This window comes from Leucoraja erinacea, chromosome 1, assembly GCF_028641065.1.
Source record: "Leucoraja erinacea ecotype New England chromosome 1, Leri_hhj_1, whole genome shotgun sequence".
Classification (NCBI taxonomy): Eukaryota; Metazoa; Chordata; class Chondrichthyes; order Rajiformes; family Rajidae; genus Leucoraja; species Leucoraja erinaceus.
The window spans coordinates 9,502,477-9,520,962 of NC_073377.1; the positions used below are offsets into that span (position 1 = coordinate 9,502,477).

At 43.5% G+C, this 18,486-nt stretch overlaps 1 protein-coding gene across 4 annotated transcripts in view; it reads left to right on the top strand.

Moving 5' to 3' along the window:
* Positions 1-18,486, top strand: part of st3gal5 (ST3 beta-galactoside alpha-2,3-sialyltransferase 5) — a 92,240-nt gene that overhangs the window by 17,024 nt on the left and 56,730 nt on the right. For 3 of the 4 annotated variants that reach the window (XM_055650553.1, XM_055650390.1, XM_055650636.1), the window contains exons 2-3: positions 8,580-8,687; positions 13,523-13,640. In XM_055650553.1, coding sequence (XP_055506528.1) covers positions 8,650-8,687; positions 13,523-13,640 — 156 coding nt within the window. In that variant the 5' untranslated portion in view covers positions 8,580-8,649. Of the gene's footprint in view, positions 1-8,579; positions 8,688-11,159; positions 11,359-13,522; positions 13,641-18,486 lie in introns of all 4 variants that reach the window. The other variant, XM_055650473.1, reaches the window with a different exon arrangement.

Here is an 18,486-nt window from a genome sequence, read left to right on the forward strand (position 1 = left end):
TGAGGCCACTTCATTGGCTATATTTAAGAGGGAGTTAGATATGGCCCTTGTGGCTAAGGGGATCAGGGGGTATGGAGAGAAGGCAGGTACGGGATACTGAGTTGGATGATCAGCCATGATCATATTGAATGGCGGTGCAGGCTCGAAGGGCCGAATGGCCTACTCCTGCACCTAATTTCTATGTTTCTATGTAAATACACAATATTCAGATTCCCTTCATACACATACAAAGCAGAGTAGTTTAATGCATTTGAATGCTTAATACTATTTATATTACTATAGATAGATAGCCTTTTATTGTCAGGTTATGCAGGTATACCAGCTTAAAAACGCCTTCAAATGCTCTATAACCCTCTAGTAGTCTTCTCGAGAGCCGAAATATTTTAATACGATTTGATGACAAATTCTTGAAGGCTATAATTATAGTGAAGGTAGTGAGAATGCATTCAAAGGCTATTGAAGGTTGTTTGAATGCTAATGAAGGCTATTTCTGGACTGAACTTTGGAGTACCACTGCTACCAGTTAGACAAGTTGCCATTTCCCTGAATTTATGAAATAAATTATGAAATATTAATTTTCTCTGATGGGGAAGCTAATTTGCATATTATGCGAATCACACCATTTTCCAATGCTAGGATTTTTTAGGACTTTTAATATGGTGTTTAGAGGACCAAATGTACTGCAATAGAATAAATTATTTTGCAATTGGTGGTGCGTAACCCCCTCAAATTTGCTAGATTGACTGGATTACGTCTAGATGGCAAGGACAATGGTGGAGAGAGTCAAAAACTTTAAATTCCTGGGGGTGCATATTTCCGAAGACCTTTCCTCGACCCAGCACACTGATGCTATTATAAAGAAAGCACATCAACACCTCATTTCCTGAGAAGATTACAGATTTGGTATGTCAGAGAGGATTCTCTTGAACTTCTACAGGTGTACAGTAGAGAGCACTAGGTTGTATCACGGCCTGGTTCGGCAACTTGATTGCCCAGGAGCGAAGAAGGCTGCAAAAAGTTGGAACACTGCACCGGCTCTGACATCCCCACCATCGAAGGGAATTACCGGAGTCGCTGCTTCAATTTTACTAGAATGTTGCCTGGGTTTCAACAACTAAGTTACAGAGATAGGTTGAATAAGTTAGGTCTCTGGAGCGCAGAAGGTTAAGGGGGGACCTGATAGAGGTCTTTAAAATGATGAGAGGGACAGACAGAGTTGATGTGGACAAGCTTTTCCCTTTGAGAATAGGGAAGATTCAAACAAGAGGACATGACTTCAGAATTAAGGGACAGAAGTTTAGGGGTAATATGAGGGGGAACTTCTTTACGCAGAGAGTGGTGGCGGTGTGGAATGAGCTCCCAGTGGAAGTGGTGGAGGCAGGTTCATTGGTATCATTTAAAAATAAATTGGATAGGCATATGGATGAGAAGGGAATGGAGGGTTATGGTACGAGTGCAGGCAGGTGGGACTAAGGGGAAAAAAATTTGTTCGGCATGGACTTGTAGGGCCGAGATGGCCTGTTTCCGTGCTGTAATTGTTATATGGTTATATGGTTTAAAAAGGCAGCCAGCATAATCAGAAACCCACACCAACATAGCCACAGAATCATTTCACCCCTGCCATTGGCAAGAAGCAGGCACGTGCCGCAGGGTAGGCATTGCCTACCCTGACTAAAATTATAAAATGGTAATTACTAAATATAAATAGTAAAGGCATGGGAGAATTATGCCTATCTAAGAGAAGGATCTCATAGGTAGGCATAATTCTCCGTGCCTTTCATCTGCAGCACTTGCAACACGCGAAGGTCTGAGCAGCCCACGTGCCGTCGGCGCTGCTTCAAGCCGTCAATTTCAAGGGGAGCTGAAGGCAGCTGAAATTCTGCCTTTGCTGTACTGCGCATGCGCGGCGCTAGTTTCTTGGCGGGTTTTTCAAATATGGATTGCCATTATCTGAAGAATATCTTAGGAAACAAAGAGAGAAGAATTCAGTTCGTGTACCAACAATGTGGTCAGTACATTTCTTGGTGCTATATGTTTTTAAATACCGTATTTCCCGGGGTGTGAGGGGAAAGTTCCTTTCACAGCGTTTGGGGAGTCTGGCCCGGGGTAAAGTTGCGGGGTGGGCAGGAGTGTTGTGAAGGAGGGGGTCGGGATCATTCCACTTGCGACATTCCTTGCACGGAGGCGTGCAATGCCACCGCATTAAGGCCGGGGGGAGAAGTAGCGGGGGGGGTGGCTGTGAGCGACCGCCGGGCTGGACAGCGGAACCGGCTGCCACCTCAGTGCCTTTTGCCGGCCCCCGCTCACCTCTGACAGCTCCGTCTAAAAACCTCTCTCCTGCCGCTCGCTGGCCTCACTCATGTCAGCCGCTTCCCGCAAATCCTTAAATTCCCACAGCCGAGTAACCTCAATCACGCTGTGGGCGAGCGGCAGGTGAGAGGTGTTCAGACGGAGAACACTGCCAGAGGTGAGCGGGCCGGCAGAAGGCGCTGAAGTGGCGGCCAGTTCTGCTGTCTGGTCCCGCGGCTGCTCGCAGCTACCCGAGATGCTTCTATCCCCGGCTACCAGCCAATAACTGAGTGAGTGAGTTATTGGCATTATCCCTGACCGCCTCCTTCTCAACGCTCCTGCCCTCCCCGCAACTTTACCCCTGTCACAGACTCTCCACGCGCTGTGAAAGGAACTCTCCCTCCAATTGGTCCCTTGAACAAGCGTTGTCATTCAATAAGATGACAACTGATTCAACTTTTCCCTGTGCTCCCGTTTTTCCCACCATTTCTCCACCTGCCATCACCCTTCACCCCCCCCACCCATTCAGTAATTCCGAATAAATGAGTCTTGGAAGTCTTGGGTAAATTGAATTGTTACTGTCTTGATTTTTATTTTTTATTTTTACAGAGAGAACAATCTGCGCATGCGCGATTTAGGTTTTCTTTAAAAAGCCAACTGACTGCCTACCCTGAGTAATTACTCATGGCATGTGCCTGGCAAGAAGGTACAGGAGCCTAAAAACTGTTAACGTCCAGGTTCAAGAACAGCTTCTTTCCTACAGCCGTTCGGTTATTAAACACAACAACCTCAAATAAGCTCTGAACTATATACTATTATTGTTATTATTGCACTATTTTTTTTTTTGTGTGTGTGTGAGTGATACAGTGTAGAAACAGGCCCTTTGGCCCAACTTGCCCACACCAACCAACAATGTCCCAGCTGCACTAGCCCCACTTACCTACACTTGGTCCATATCCCTCCAAACCTGTCCTGTCCATGTACCTGTCTACTGTGATGGAATTTGCTATCAAAATATGGAGGGGACCGGGGGACAGGAAGGACAGAATTTCCTGGCGGCAGCGCGCACATGCGCACACTCACACACACACACACACACACACACGCAAGGCTTCGGGGGCTCAACCCAGCGCTAAATACAGCTCAACTCTGCCTGTCTCGCCGGGTTAATCTACAGCCTTGCCTGGACTGATGGGACACCAGTCCGGAGCCGTGGACCTAGCGCTGCTTCTCCGCACTGGCTGTAAGCCTGGGACATATTTCCCTTAAGTTCAGGCAGGGAGGGACAGGCAGAGTTGAGCTGGGTTTAGCGCTACTTCTCTGCGCTGGCTGTGGGCACCACTCCATTCTGATTCCCGACGTGTCTGCCCACCCCCGGGCGTGGGTGGGAGGGGGCAGTCGGGTGGGGGCAGGGATGATCCAGTGGAGGTTCGGCAGCGATTGGAGAGCCGGCCGGGAGCGATCCTGGCTGCGGATGAGGCGCAGGTCTGTTTCCAGCAAAGATCTTTGGTGTCCAGGGCTGCCGTTGTGACCCTATGATCTTCCTCCAATCACCGCGCTCTATCCTCAGTCCCACCCCCCTACTTCTGCCTCTGACCGACACCTCCCTCCTTCAATGATCGCGCTGAATCATCAAGTCCCGCCCCCATTGCCTGCTGACCGACTTCTCTCTCGCCCAATCCGCGCCCTCGATCAGCAGTCCCACCCCCAGTCTCACGGAAAGCGGAGATTTCTCCGGGTTTTAAAATCTGGATTGCAAAAAATTTGGGGGGTGATGTCCCCCACCTCTCAAAACATTGGGAGGTTGTGTCCCCTCTGGCCCCCCCGGGTTTTCCGCCACTGCCTGTCTAACTGGCGTTTCTTAAATAATGGGATTGTCACAGCCTCAACTACCTCCTCTGGCAGCACGTTCCATCCACCCACCATCCTTTGCGTGAAAAGGTTACCCCTCGGATTCCTAATAAATCTTTTCCCCTTCACCGTAAACCTAAACCGCTGGTCCTTGATACCCCTACTCTGGGTAAGAAATTCTGTACATCTACCCGATCTATTCCTCTCATAAGCTTGTACACTAAGATCACCCATCATTCTCCTGTGCTCCATCGAATAGAGACCCAGCCTACTCAACCTCTTCCTACAGCCCACACCCTCTATTCCTGCCAACATCCTTGTAAATCTTTTCCGAACCCTTTCAAGCTTGACAATATCTTTCCTATAACATGGTGCCCGGAACTGAACACAATATTCAAATTGTGGTCTCACCAACATCTTAGACAACTGCAACATGACCTCCCAACTTCTATGCTCAATACTCTGAATGATGAAGGCCAAAGTGCCAAAAGCCTTTTTGACCATCTTATCTACCTGTGACTCGACCTTCAAGGAACCAGGCACCTGTACCCCTGGAACACTCTGCTCTACAACACTATCCAGAGCCCTACCGTTTACAGTGTAGGTCCTGCCCTTGTTCGACGTCCCGAAACCCAACACCTCGCACTTCTTTGTATTAAATTCCATCAACCATTCCTCCGCCCACCTGTCCAATCGATCCAGATCCTGCTGCAATCTTTCACAACCAACTTCACTATCTGCAAAACCACTAACTTTTGAGTCATCAACAAACTTGCTAATCTTGCCCTGTATGTTCTCATCCAAATCATTGATCTAGATGACAAACAGTAATGGGCCCAGCACCGAACCCAGAAGCACACCATTACTCGCAAGCCTTCAGTCCGAGATGCAACCTTCCACCATCACCCTCTGCTTCCTTCCATGGAGCCAATTTGCTATCCATTCAGCTATCTCTCCTTGGATCCCATGCGATCTAACCTTCCAGAGCAGTCTGCCATGCGGGACCTTGTCGAATGCCGTACTGAAGTCCATGTACACAACATCTACAGCTCTGCCCTCATCGACCTTTTTGGACACGTCTTCAAAAAAATCAATTAAATTTGTGAGACACAATTTTAGTACAAGTATAAAACCATGCTGACTATCCCTAATCAGCCCTTGCCCATCCAAATGCCTGTATCCTCGAGTAACTTACCAACTACAGATGTTAAGCTCACCGGCCTATAGTTCCCAGCATTTTCCCTGCAGCCCTTGAAAAGAGGCACAACATTTGCCACCCTCCAGTCTTCCGGCACCGCTCGTGTATTTAAGGACGACTCATAAATTTCAACTAGGACTCCCGCAATTTCCTCTTTAGTTTCCCGCAATGTCCTCGGATATATCTGATTAGGCCCTGGAGATTTGTCTACCTTCATACAAAAGACATACCCTCAAAGTTAGTCTTACCCCAGCTGAGCATTTTAACACGTGGACCCTCTCTGTCCCTATCCATAACTATCTTAAACTTCTCTTCCGGTAGGCGGCGCGACTCTCGTCAGCAGCGGCCTCTGCAGCCCGTCCGCGTTTTTATTATTTTTTGTCTATGTTTATATGTAGTTTTTGTTATTTTTTGTTGGGGTGGGGTGGGAGGGAGGGGGTAACTTTTAAATCTCTCCCTGCACTGGAGACCCGACCTTTTCTTGTCGGGTCTCCGTTGTCGTTGGGGCTGCAATGAGGAGCGGCCTCCAACAAAAGAAGCCGGGGACTCTGGTGCCGACTCACCTCACCGTCGCGGAGCTGGCCGAGTCCGGAGCGGTGGTGGAGCGCCGCTGCTGCTGCTGCTGCTGCTGCTGCTGCTGCTGCTGCTGCTGATTCGGAGGCTGCAACTGCGGGTCTGCGGACGGCGGCACCAGGAGCCCGCGGGTCCCTGGAGGGAGACCGCTTTTCAGGGCTCTTACAACGGCGACTTCTCCCGCCCGAGTTGCGGGGTTGAAGAGCTCCTGGAGCGGGGCCTAACATCACTGCCCCGCGCGGCTTGGAATGGCCGCGGGACTCTGCGAGCGCACGCCGGGGGCTCCAACATTAAGACCCGGTGTGCGACCTCGCACCACCCGGCGTGGCTTTAAATGCAGATAAGTTTTTTTTGGCCTTCCATCACGGCAATGTGATGGATGTTTATGTAAAATGTAAATTATGTTGTGTCTGGGGTCTATTTGTTTGTAATGTATGGCTGCAGAAACGGCATTTCGTTTGGACCTCAAGGGGTCCAAATGACAATTAAATTGACTATTGACTATTGAACTTAATTGAACTGTGGTCACTGGTCCTAACAGGCTCCTCCACGAACACTTCATTAACTTGCACATCCCAATTTCCCTATACTAGAGCCAACGTTGCTCTCTCACATGTGGGGGCCTCCACATACTGCTTAAGAAAACTCTCCTGAACACTTTTGAGGAATTGCATCCCATTTAAACCCTTTACACTATGATTTTCCCTGTCCATATTGGGAAAGTTAAAATCCCCAACTACAACAACCTTATTTGACCTGCAGCTGTCTGCAATCTCCTGGCACATTTGTTCTTCTATATCCCGTTGACTATTCGGGGGTCTGTAGGACACCCCCAACAACCCTTTCTTGTTCCTCAGATCTACCCATATAGTCTCACTAGACGAACCGTCCATAATGTCACCTCTGATCACAGCCGTGACAACCTCCTTAACCAACAATGCAACCCTCCCTCCTCTTTTTCCCCTCACCCCTGTCTCTCCTGAAGCTCCTGTACCCCGGAATATTCAGCTGCCAGTCTTGCCACCCTCTTAACCAAGTTTCAGTCATGGCTACAACATCCCAGTCGCTCGTACCTATCCATGCCCTAAGCTCATCTGCCTTAGCCGTCAGGCCCCTTGCATTAAAATACGTGCAGTTTAAACCAACCGTCCGTACTCGCGCTCCACCTTTCACCTACCTATTTTGTCCAATAACCTTTTCCACATATTTTTTATAAATATACACGCACACTGAATTTTTTTTTCCTCGCTTTATATTGTTTATAGTGTATTGTGTTTGCATATTCTGTTGTCCTGCTGCAAGTACGAGTTTCATTGTCGTGTCTGGGGCATATGACAATAACACAATCTTGACTTGACTAATAAAAATTCTGGAAGGTCATAACCTCAATTCTGTTTTTTAGTGTAATATTTACATGTACTACCTAATAATTTAACTTATTATGTATTGAAGATATCTGTTGAAATGTGTGGTGTTATGTCTGTCTTGAAGCTGTTGTGGCACTGTAATTTCCTGTAAAGGATTATTAAAGGTTATTCATCTTAAAATTCCTTGAACCTGTTTCCAAGTACAGTTGGGGATTTACAACGTAGTCCACAAAATATGTAACTTTTCTCTAGGTCTTCAAAACATTTGAACTTTTGCAATGGATTTCATTTCCGTTGTTTTTCTTATGGAAAAAGAACATGGTCTTGTATACTCTGGAGTTTAAATGAGATTGAATCTTATTGAAACATGTAAGATTATTAACGGTTTGGACACGCTAGAGGCAGGAAACGTGTTCCCGATGTTGGGGAAGTCCAGAACCAGGGGCCACAGTTTAAGAATAAGGGGTAATCCATTTAGAACGGAGATGAGAAAACACTTTTTCACACAGAGTTGTGAGTGTGGAATTTTCTGCCTCAGAGGGCTGTGGAGGCCGGTTCTCTAGACACTTTCAAGGGAGAGTGAGATAGGGCTCTTAAAGATAGTGGAGTCATATGGGGAGAAGTCAGGAACAGGGTACTGATTGTGGATGATCAGCCATGATCACATTGAATGACGGTGCTGGCTCGAAGGGCTGAATGGCCTACTGCACCTGTTGTCTATTGTCTATTGGTCCAGATGAAGCATGGAAGACGCATGCAGAAACAGGCTGGCACAAAATATGTGAAATCTGATTTGGCACAAAACCTAATGGAACAAGAGTGCAGCCTAAGGAGTACAGTGTTGAGAGCTGGCTTTCCATTCATTCTTGAAATAAACATGCCCTCTGTAACATAGAAACATACAAAATAGGTGCAGGAGTAGGCCATTCGGCCCTTCGAGCCTGCACCGCCATTCAATATGATCATGGCTGATCATCCAACTTAGTATCCTGTACCTGCCTTCTCTCCATAACCCCTGATCCCATTAGCCACAAGGGCCACATCTAACTCCCTCTTAAATATAGCCAACGAACTGGCCTCAACTACCTTCTGCGGCAGAGAATTCCAGAGAGTCACCACTCTGTGTGAAAAATTCACTTTTTAGAATGTCCTAACTTTACTAATGTCTAGCTCTTGGCAGTTGATTTTTGTCTTTAGATTAAGGATGTTGGAATTTTAATCCAGATCTTGAAATGTTTTATGCTGTGCAAGTTGTAGAAAATAAAACACTTTCCTAATTAATCATGTTGTTTGCATTGCAGCTGTGGTTATTTAAAATCTTTCCGGACTACTGATGTGTTGCCGATTCCATAACTGGTGGTGACATGAAAAATGAGGAAAGCTAGATTTATCTTCAAAGGACCTTTAAAGTAAGATTTAATATTTGGCATTAAACTTAACACCTATTACACAAAGTATTGTTGTAAGTAAGATTTTGTTTTTGTACAGCTTTATAAAAGGAAGATGCAATTATTTATTGAGTTTACTTTTAATTAATTGCCAGTTGCCTATATTTAATTACCGATTGGACAATAGACAATAGACAATAGGTGCAGGAGTAGGCCATTCGGCCCTTCGAGCCATTCAATGTGATCATGGCTGATCATCCCCAATCAGTACCCTGTTCCTGCCTTCTCCCCATATCCCCCGACTCCACTATTTTTAAGAGCCCGATCACACTCTCGAAAGCATCCAGAGAACCTGCCTCCACCGCCCTCTGAGGCAGAGAATTCCACAGAATCACCACTCTCTGTGAGAAAAAAAGTGTTTCCTCGTCTCTGTTCTAAATGGCTTACTCCTTATTCTTAAACTGTATCCCCTGGTTCTGGACTCCCCCAACATCGGAAATGTTTCCAGCCTCTAGTGTGTCCAAACCCATAACAATCTTATTTGTTTCAATGAGATACCCTCTCATCCTTCCTAACTCCAGAGTGTACAAGCCCAGCTGCTCCATTCTCTCAGCATATGATAGTCCCGCCATCCCAGGAATTAACCTTGTAAACCTACGCTACACTCCCTCAATAGCAAGAATGTCCTTCCTCAAAGTAGGGGACCAAAACTGCACAGAATACTTCAGATGTGGTCTCACTGGCCCTGTGCAACTGCAGAAGGACCTCTTTGCTCCTATATTCGATTCCTCTTGTTATGAAGGCCATCATGCCATTTGCTTTCTCCACTGCCTCTGTACCTGCATGCTTACTTTCATAGACTGATGAACAAGGACCCCCAGATCCTGTTGTACTTCCCCTTTTCCCAACTTGATGCCATTTAGATAGTAGTCTGCCTTCCTGTTTTTGCTACCAAAGTGGATAACCTCACATTTATCCGCATTAAACTTCATCTGCCATGCATCTGCCCACTGCCCCAACCTGTCCAAGTCACCCTGCATTCTCATAACATCCTCCTCACAGTTCACACTGCCACCCAGCTTTGTGGCATCTGCAAATTTGCTAATGTTACTTTGAATCCCTTCATCCAAATCATTGATGTATATTGTAAATAGCTGCGGTCCCAGCACCGAGCCTTGCAGTACCCCACTAGTCACTGCCTGCCATTCTGAAAGGGACCCGTTAATCCCTACTCTTTGTTTCCTGTCTGCCAACCACTTCTCTATCCATGGCAGCACTCTACCCCCCAATACCGTGTGCCCTAATTTTGCCCACAAATCTCCTATGTGGGGCCTTATCAAATGCTTTCTGAAAGTCCAGATACACTACATCCACTGGCTCTCCCTTGTCCATTTTCCTAGTTACATCTTCAAAAAATTCCAGAAGATTAGTCAAGCATGATTTCCTCTTCGTAAATCCATGCTGACTCTGACTGATCCTGTTACTGCTATCCAAATGTTCGGCTATCTCATCTTTTATAATTGACTCCAGCCTCTTTTCCACCACCGATGTCAGGCTAACTGGTCTATAATTCCTTGTTTTCTCTCTCCCGCCTTTCTTAAAAAGTGGGATAACATTAACTACCCTCCAATCCACAGGAACTGATCCTGAGTCTATAGAACATTGGAAAATTATCATCAATGCATCCACGATTTCTAGAGCCACTTCCTTAAGTACCCTGTGATGCAGACCATCAGGCCCTGGGGATTCATCAGCCTTCAGTCCCATCAGTCTATCCAACACCATTTCCTGCCTAATGTGGATTTCCTTCAGATCCTCTGGCCACTACTATATCAGGAAGATAGTTTGTGTCTCCTTAGTGAAGACAGATTCAAAGTACCTGTTCAACTCATCTGCCATTTCCTTGTTCCCCATAATAAATTCACCTTTTTCGGTCTTCAAGGGTCCAACTTTGCTTAACTATTTTTTTCTTCTTCACACACCGAAAGATGCTTTTACTATCCTGCTTTATATTGTTAATAAATCTATATAATAATATAGATAATAAATGGAATTCTCAAATAATTTGAGGGTATAGGATAAATTGTTTTCAGAATATGTTGTGAGCCCGTAGCAGATGAAATAGGTGAAATAAAACACATAGCTACGATGATAGGTGTGTGAGAATCCCCATCTAATTTATGATATTATCAGAGCTGTTATCTGAAGAACTCTCTCCACCTGAATAAAAAGAACATGCAAAATAACAGCAATGGGTCATCTGACTTTTGGGTCAATCATTAAGATCATGGCTGACCTTCTACCTTGGTGTTATTTTCTATCATTACCCCCCAAGTCCATTCCTTTTAATGTGTTTTGAATGAACATGATGACTGAGCCTTTGCAGCCGCCTGAGGTAGTAAATTCATTCATTACCCATTGAGAGAAGAAATGTTCTCATCTCAGACCCAAATGGCCTACTCTTTATTCTGAAACTGTGTCCTCTGGTCCTAGACTCCTTCCAGGGCAACGTCTTCCCTGCATCTCGGCTGTCAAGCCCATTAAGAATTTTGTATATTTCAATGAGATCTCTTCTCATTCTTCTAAACTGAAGAATACTGTCCCAGTCTACTCAATGCCTCCTCAAACAGCAAATCTGCCATCCGTGGAACCTGACTACTGATACTACAATGGCAAGAACATCCTTTCTTAGGTAAGGAAACCAAAACAATACATAATATCCCAAGACCCTATACTATATGATAAGACTTCCTCAAACCTGTATTAAAATACTTTTGTATTAAAGGCTAAGCCATTATTTCTCCTCTTAATCTTTGGCTTCATTTGAACATGGCTTTCAGTGATTTATGTACAAGCACATTTAAGTTCCTTTGAACATTAGATCTACCTAATATCTCAGCATTTAACAAAGCCTCTTGATTTTCTGTTATGTGCAAAACTTCACAATTGTTTCAACGCTGTAGTCTATCTGCCAAGATCTCGCACGCTCACTCATCGTGTCCATATACCCTCAAAGTCTCTTTTACTACCTCTAATCGTGATTCTATCTAGTTCTGGTGATTCTATCAGTAAGCTTGGAAATATAACATTTTATTCCATTGGCCCTGTCATAGATTGTGAAAAGCTGAAACCCAAGTATCCATTTTAGTAGCTTCAGAAACTCCTTCACTGAGTTAGACTACTGAACAGTGAACTGACTACTGAATGAACCTCTGACAAGCTAAGGATTTAGTCCATTGCACTCTCTATTTATACTTCCTCTGTATCTATACACTGTATCTATAATGTTGTAGGATTATGTTCTGCAATCTGTTTTTCTCGATGCACTACCTGTTGCACTTATGTATGGCTTGATTATATTTGTGTATGGTATTGTGTATTGTATAGCACACAAAACAAAGTTTTCATTATCTCAGTAACACAAGCCAGTAATGTATCAATACCATCCTTCAAATCATCTTATTTGTTTATTCCCACTCTTTGCTTTCCCTCCAGTAGCCATGCTAGGGCAATACCCCCAATTTCATGTGCTCTAAATCGACCTCCTGTGTTAAACTTTGGAAATTTTCTCCACATCCACTAAACGACTTCACTTTTTCAAACAATGTCAAATTTAAATTTTAGACTTTAGAGATTCTCTTTAGATGCAAACAGCTGGAGTAACTCAGTGGGACAGACAACATCTCTGGAGAGAAGGAATGGGTGACGTTTTCGGTCGGCACTCTTATTCAGATCTTTCACTAGTTGGTTCTACAATCTAGAGAAACATCTTGTGTACATACACCATGTCAAGACTCCATGCAAGTTTCCACCTACTCTTCTAAACTCCAGAGGATACAATCCTACCTTTTCAACCTTTCCTCAATATAATCGGGCCATTCCATACAAATCTTTTCTGATCATGAGAATATAAAATTTTTTAAACAAGATTAAATCATTTCCACCATTCATCACGATTAAGCGGAGCTTCTATTTCAATTCCATTTTTCTGCAATCTTCCCAAGTGCCTTGATTCCTTTAATATCCAGAATCTGTGGTGTCTCTTTGAATGAGCTCATTGACTGGTCTTCCATAATGCACCAGAGTAGAGAATCCCAAAGATTCATCAGTACCTGGGTGAAGAAATGTCTTCCTATATCAAGAAACGTTCATGCATTTTGTAAGTTAGTGTGATTTTGTACTCTTAAACTCTGGGGAATTGAGTGACATGATAGTTCAGTGCTTACTGCTGCTGCCTTAGTTCCATGGCCCCTGACTTTGAGGGCTTCACTTATAAAGTTTACAAGTCCTTCCTCTGACTCTGACTTTGAGATCAGCTGGTAAATTAATTGGCTGCTGTAAATTATACTTGATGTAGGAATGTCGCATTTAAAAAAAGACGAGGTCGTGTGAATGAGAATTCAAGTCACAGGTAAAGAATAGAGAAAGACTGAGAGTGGCGAATCTGTGGAATTCTCTGCCACAGAAGGTAGTTGAGGCCAGTTCATTGGCTATATTTAAGAGGGTGTTAGATGTGGCCCTTGTGGCTAAAGGGATTAGGGGGTATGGAGAGAAGGCAGGGATGGGATACTGAGTTGGATGATCAGCCATGATCATATCGAATGGCGGTGCAGGCTCGAACGGCCGAATGGCCTACTCCTGCACCTATTTTCTATGTTTCTATGACTGGTAAGATTTCTTTGTTGGGAGCCAGCATGGACAGGATGGGCTGAATGGCCTGCCATGTGGTAACAAGTAAATTACTGTTTCTGTTTTGAACTGCTTCTATTGCATTAACAAGCTTCCTTTAAATAAAGGTAGCAATAATATATCCTGTACACTAGATGTGGTCTTATCAATAGCTTATATTTTCATAGGTTGACTGCATTGATTGTGTTTTGTTTGATTGGCCTACGGACTCTGATTAAACTTCTGCACCAAGATTATGTGAAAATTGACGTGGACTTGTACATGGTGAAAGGTGAAAAAAATAAGGTTTGAGCTTTCATTCATTTTAAGGAATTTATTTATAGTTCTGTTTAAAAGTTCCTGGTTTTATTGCCACAATTTATTTGATTGGGCATTGAGTTTCTGGTCGATGGTAACTGCCAGTTAGCAAATGTGGGGGACGCAGTGATGGAAATATCATTGAATAGCAAAACGGAGGTATGAATCCGATGAAAGATCCGGAAGTGGCGGCGCTGCCTTGCAGCTGTGGCTCGCCTGCAGTCCGTTTGTCTTTTCTTTTTTTGTTTTCTTTTGTCCAGTTTTTACAGTTTATTTAGTTGTGTATGTAACATGTTTTTTGACTCTTCCTTCGGGGGTGATGTGACCTTTCTTGCCGTATCCTTCGTGTCCGTCTGCGCTGAGGCCTATCGCGGAGCTGGCGGCCTCCAACTGTGACCGACCTCGAGGCTCTGGAGGCAGAGCCAGGACTTACCAACGCAAGGCTGGCCGACTTTGGGGCTGTGGTTGTGGTGCGACCCAACTTCCGACCCGACTTTGGAGCCTCGGAGGCTCGGCTGTGGGCCAGTGGACGACATCGTCGGGAGCTCACAGGTTGGTGACCTGTTTTTCCGGAGCTCCCGCAACTACAGCTACGTCCGCTAGACAGGAGGGCGGAAGCTTCGACTGCCCCGGGCCGCGGAGTTTGAACCGGCCCGTATGCGGAGCTCGTATTCAGCTGCGAGACTTTCACACCATCACCCGGCGGGGTCGCAACATCGGAGGCTTGGATTGCCTCGGCGCAGAGGGAGAGCAAGGAGGGAAGAGACAATGACTTTAGGACTTTAAACTGTGTTGAGTGTTTGTTTTGTTATTATTCTATGTTATGACTGCAGGCTAAACCATTCCGTTGCACTGAAAAGTGCAATGACAATAAAATTGAATCCAATCCAATCCCTCTTTTTGGAGATAGTCATTGCCTAGCATTTTCTGACACCTACTCCTCAACAATCAATGTCTGAAGTGTCTCCTCAACAATCAATGTCTGAAGCGTTGTATTAGACATGCAGCATGTGGATATGGACTACTTCATTTCCTGAAGAGTTGTGAAAATAATTGAATGTTGTGCAGTCAACAATATATTGCTATTTGTGAGCAAGACATACATGAGCTATTTTCTCCATCAGTTTGTAGCTGCAAGTGTTGAAACTGCACAAGAAGAGCTTAGCTAGAGATGCAGCTACTTTTGGAACATAGATCTTCAATACTTCAGAAGCTGTATTGTGTGGTCCAGTATCCACCAAAGTTTAGTTGCCTCGTTAAATGATATGGAAATTTAAATATTTGGGAATTGAAATTACTAGAAATTATCAAGCTATGTTTAATGCCAATTATAGTCCCTTACTTAAGAAACTAAATACTCTAATCAAATTCTGGAAAACGCTCCCGATGTCTTTAATAGGTTGAATAAATGCTATAAAAATGATCTTTCTACCACAAATCCTATATCTATTTCAATCAATCCCTATATACCTTCCAAAAAAGTTTTTCAAAAAACTGGACTCAGACATTACAAATTTTATATGGGACTATAAATCCCACAGAATACAAAGAACACATCTGAACAAACCCAAAGAGCTGGGTGGTCTAGCACTCCCTAACTTTATGTACTATAATTGGGCAGTAAATATTAAAAATATGATTCACCTGCTGGACAACTCTGCCCAGCAGGTGGACTGGATTGTAATGGAGAGAGAGGACTGCTCTCCGTGCAATATAGGAGCGACTCTCCTCTCACCAATGAATCTGAATAACAAAAATTACAATAAAAATCCAATTATATATAGCACAATTAGAACGGAAACAAATAAAACAGAATCTAAAATTAAGAAATCTATATCATTTATCGCCAATAGTCAATAATCCGTCGTTTAAACCCTCTACTATAAATAAATCATTTACACAATGGGAAAGAATAGGAATCAAAACGCTCGGAGACTTGTATGAATTTGGAAAATTACTATCATTTCAACAATTATAACTGAAATATAATTTGAGAAATAATCAATATTTTAAATATTTTCAAATATGTGACTATCTGAAAAAATACACAAAAGACTATCATAACATGCCTCCAGACTTACTGGATGAAGCAATGAAGACAAAGGCCGAATCAGCAAACTTAATATCATACTTATATAAACACTATTTTAAATATAGAAATACCTACAACTGACGGTATTAGAAGAGACTGGGAACAAGAACTAACTATAAAAATTTCAAAAGAGAGCTGGGATAAACACTATACGTGCATAAATGCTCGATCAACGTAAGACACACTCTAATTCAATTCAAAACATTACACAGACTATACTATTCAAAAACCAAAATAAATAAACTTTTCCCTAAAGTCTTCACCCATTTGTGATAAATGTCAGTTTCAAGAAGCTACCATAGCGCATTCTTTTGTTTTTTGTATAAAAATCCAAAAACTCTGGAACTAAATATTTGAAATCGTCACAAAATTATTTAAAATAAAACTGATACCAAAAGCAGAATGGATTATCTTTGGAATAATGGAAGGTAGCCCCGAACTAAACGTGTTTCAAAAGAATTTATTTAATAACGGGGGAAAAAAGCTTTTACTCAAATTCTGGAAAACGCTCCTATACCAACAATAAAAATGTGGATTTCAAACATGTTCGAAATATTACACCTGAAAGATACAAGACTCCTCCTCGCAGGCAAAGCAGACCACGTCCAAAAGATGTGGTCTGCATTTATGGACTTACTACAAGCATACGGTGCAATAGTAATTTAAAAAATAAATGGTGCCAGGATCTGGTAACGGGGGATGAAAAATATGGTTGGTATATCCCTTTTTGCAGAGTTTTTTTTATAATAGAGCGATAATTTCTCTTTCTTTCTTTTCTAGGGTCTATTTCTTAACTTTCTTCTCTAACTCTCTTTCTAATGGGCTTTCTCTTCCCAACACTTTCTTGCACTATCACGACTATTTCTCACTTTCTTTACTTCTTTTATTTCTATCTTTCTTAAAGCTCAAAAAATGAAGGGGTACAACAAATGTAATAAGATATATGTGGTGTGTATTACTGTAACTTATTGTACTTCTAATAAAAAAAATAAAAATAAAATAAATGATGTGGAATGGTGCAAAATAGTTGAACTCAAGGTTTTAATACTAAGAAAAGCAGGACTTCTAGGTTGGTTATCACTGGATTGCTTCCAGTACCTCGTACTAGTGAGGGCAGGAACAGGGAGTTAGGGGATCTGAATATGTGGCTGGTGAAGGATTTGGCTTTACAGACCACTGGGATCTCCTGGGATAGGGGTGACCTGTACAAAAGGGACAGGGTACACCTTAACTGGAGGGGGGCCAACGTTCTGGCAGGCAGATACACAAAAATGTTGGAGAAACTCAGCGGGTGCAGCAGCATCTATGGAGCGAAGGAAATAGACAACGTTTCGGGCCGAAACCCTTCTTCTGGCAGGCAGGTTTGCTAGGGCTACACTTGTGGATTTAAACTAAATATTGGGGGGGATGGATTGACATATTGGGAGTATAAAGATGGAGTTAAAGGGGAAGTGAGTACAGGAATCGTTACAAAAGACTCCCGAATTAATGGAAAGGAATGTTTGAAAAGGGATAAGAGAGTAGGGTCAGAGCCAATAGTGACTATTGTGAGAGGTGAAGTGAATACCAAAGTCAAAGTGTTGTATATGAATGCGCGATGTATAAGAAATAAAGTGGATGAGCTTGAGGCTCAGTTAGAAATTGGCACGTATGATGTTGTGGGAATTACAGAGACACGGCTGCAAGAGGACTAGGGCTGGGAACTGAATATTCAAGGGTATATGTCCTATCGAAAAGACAGACCGGTGGGCAGAGAGGGTGGGGTAGCTCTGTGGTGAGGAATGAAGTTCAGTCCCTTGCGAGAGGTGACATAGAATCAGGAGATGTAGAGTTAGTAGGGATAGAACTGAGGAATTGTAAGGGCAAGAAGACCACAATGGGAATTATCTACAGTCCCCCAAACAGTAACCTGGATATAGGGTGCAAGTTGAATCAAGAGTTAAAATTGTCATGTCGCAAAGGTAATGCTACGGTTGTTATGGGAGATTTCTACATGCGGGTAGATTGGGAAAATCAGGTTGGAACTGGACCCCAAGAAAGGGAGTTTGTGGAGTGCCTCAGTGATGGATTCTTAGAGCAGTTTATATTGGACCCACCAGGGAGAAGGCAATTCTGGATTTAGTATTGTGCAATGCACCGGATTTGATAAGGGAACTCGAGGTAAAGGAACCATGAGGAGGTAGTAACCATAATATGATCAGTTTTAATCTACAATGTGAGAGGGAGAAGGGTAAATTGGAGGTGTTACAGTTGAACAAAGGGGACTATGGAGCCATGAGGGAGGAGCTGGCCAAAGTTGACTGGAAAGAGACCCTAGCAGGGATGACAGTGGAACAACAATGGCAGGTATTTCTGGGAATAATGCAGAAGGTGCAGGATCGATTCATTCCAAAGAGGAAGAAAGATTCCAAGGGGAGTAAGGGGCAACCGTGGCTGACAAGGGAAGTCGGGGTTAGTCTAAAAATAAAAGAGATGAAATATAGCAATGCAAAGATCAGCGGGAAGCCAAAGGATTGGGTAACTTTTAAAGAGCAACAAAATATAACTAAAAAGGCAATACGGGGAGAAAAGATGAGGTACGAAGTAAGCTAGCCAAGAATATAAAGGAGGATAGTAAAAGCTTCTTTAGGTATGTGAAGAGGAAAAAACTAGTTAAGGCCAAAGTTGGTCCCTTGAGGACTGAAAAGGGTGAATTTATTATGGGAAACTAGGAAATGGCAGATGAGTTGAACAGATACTTTG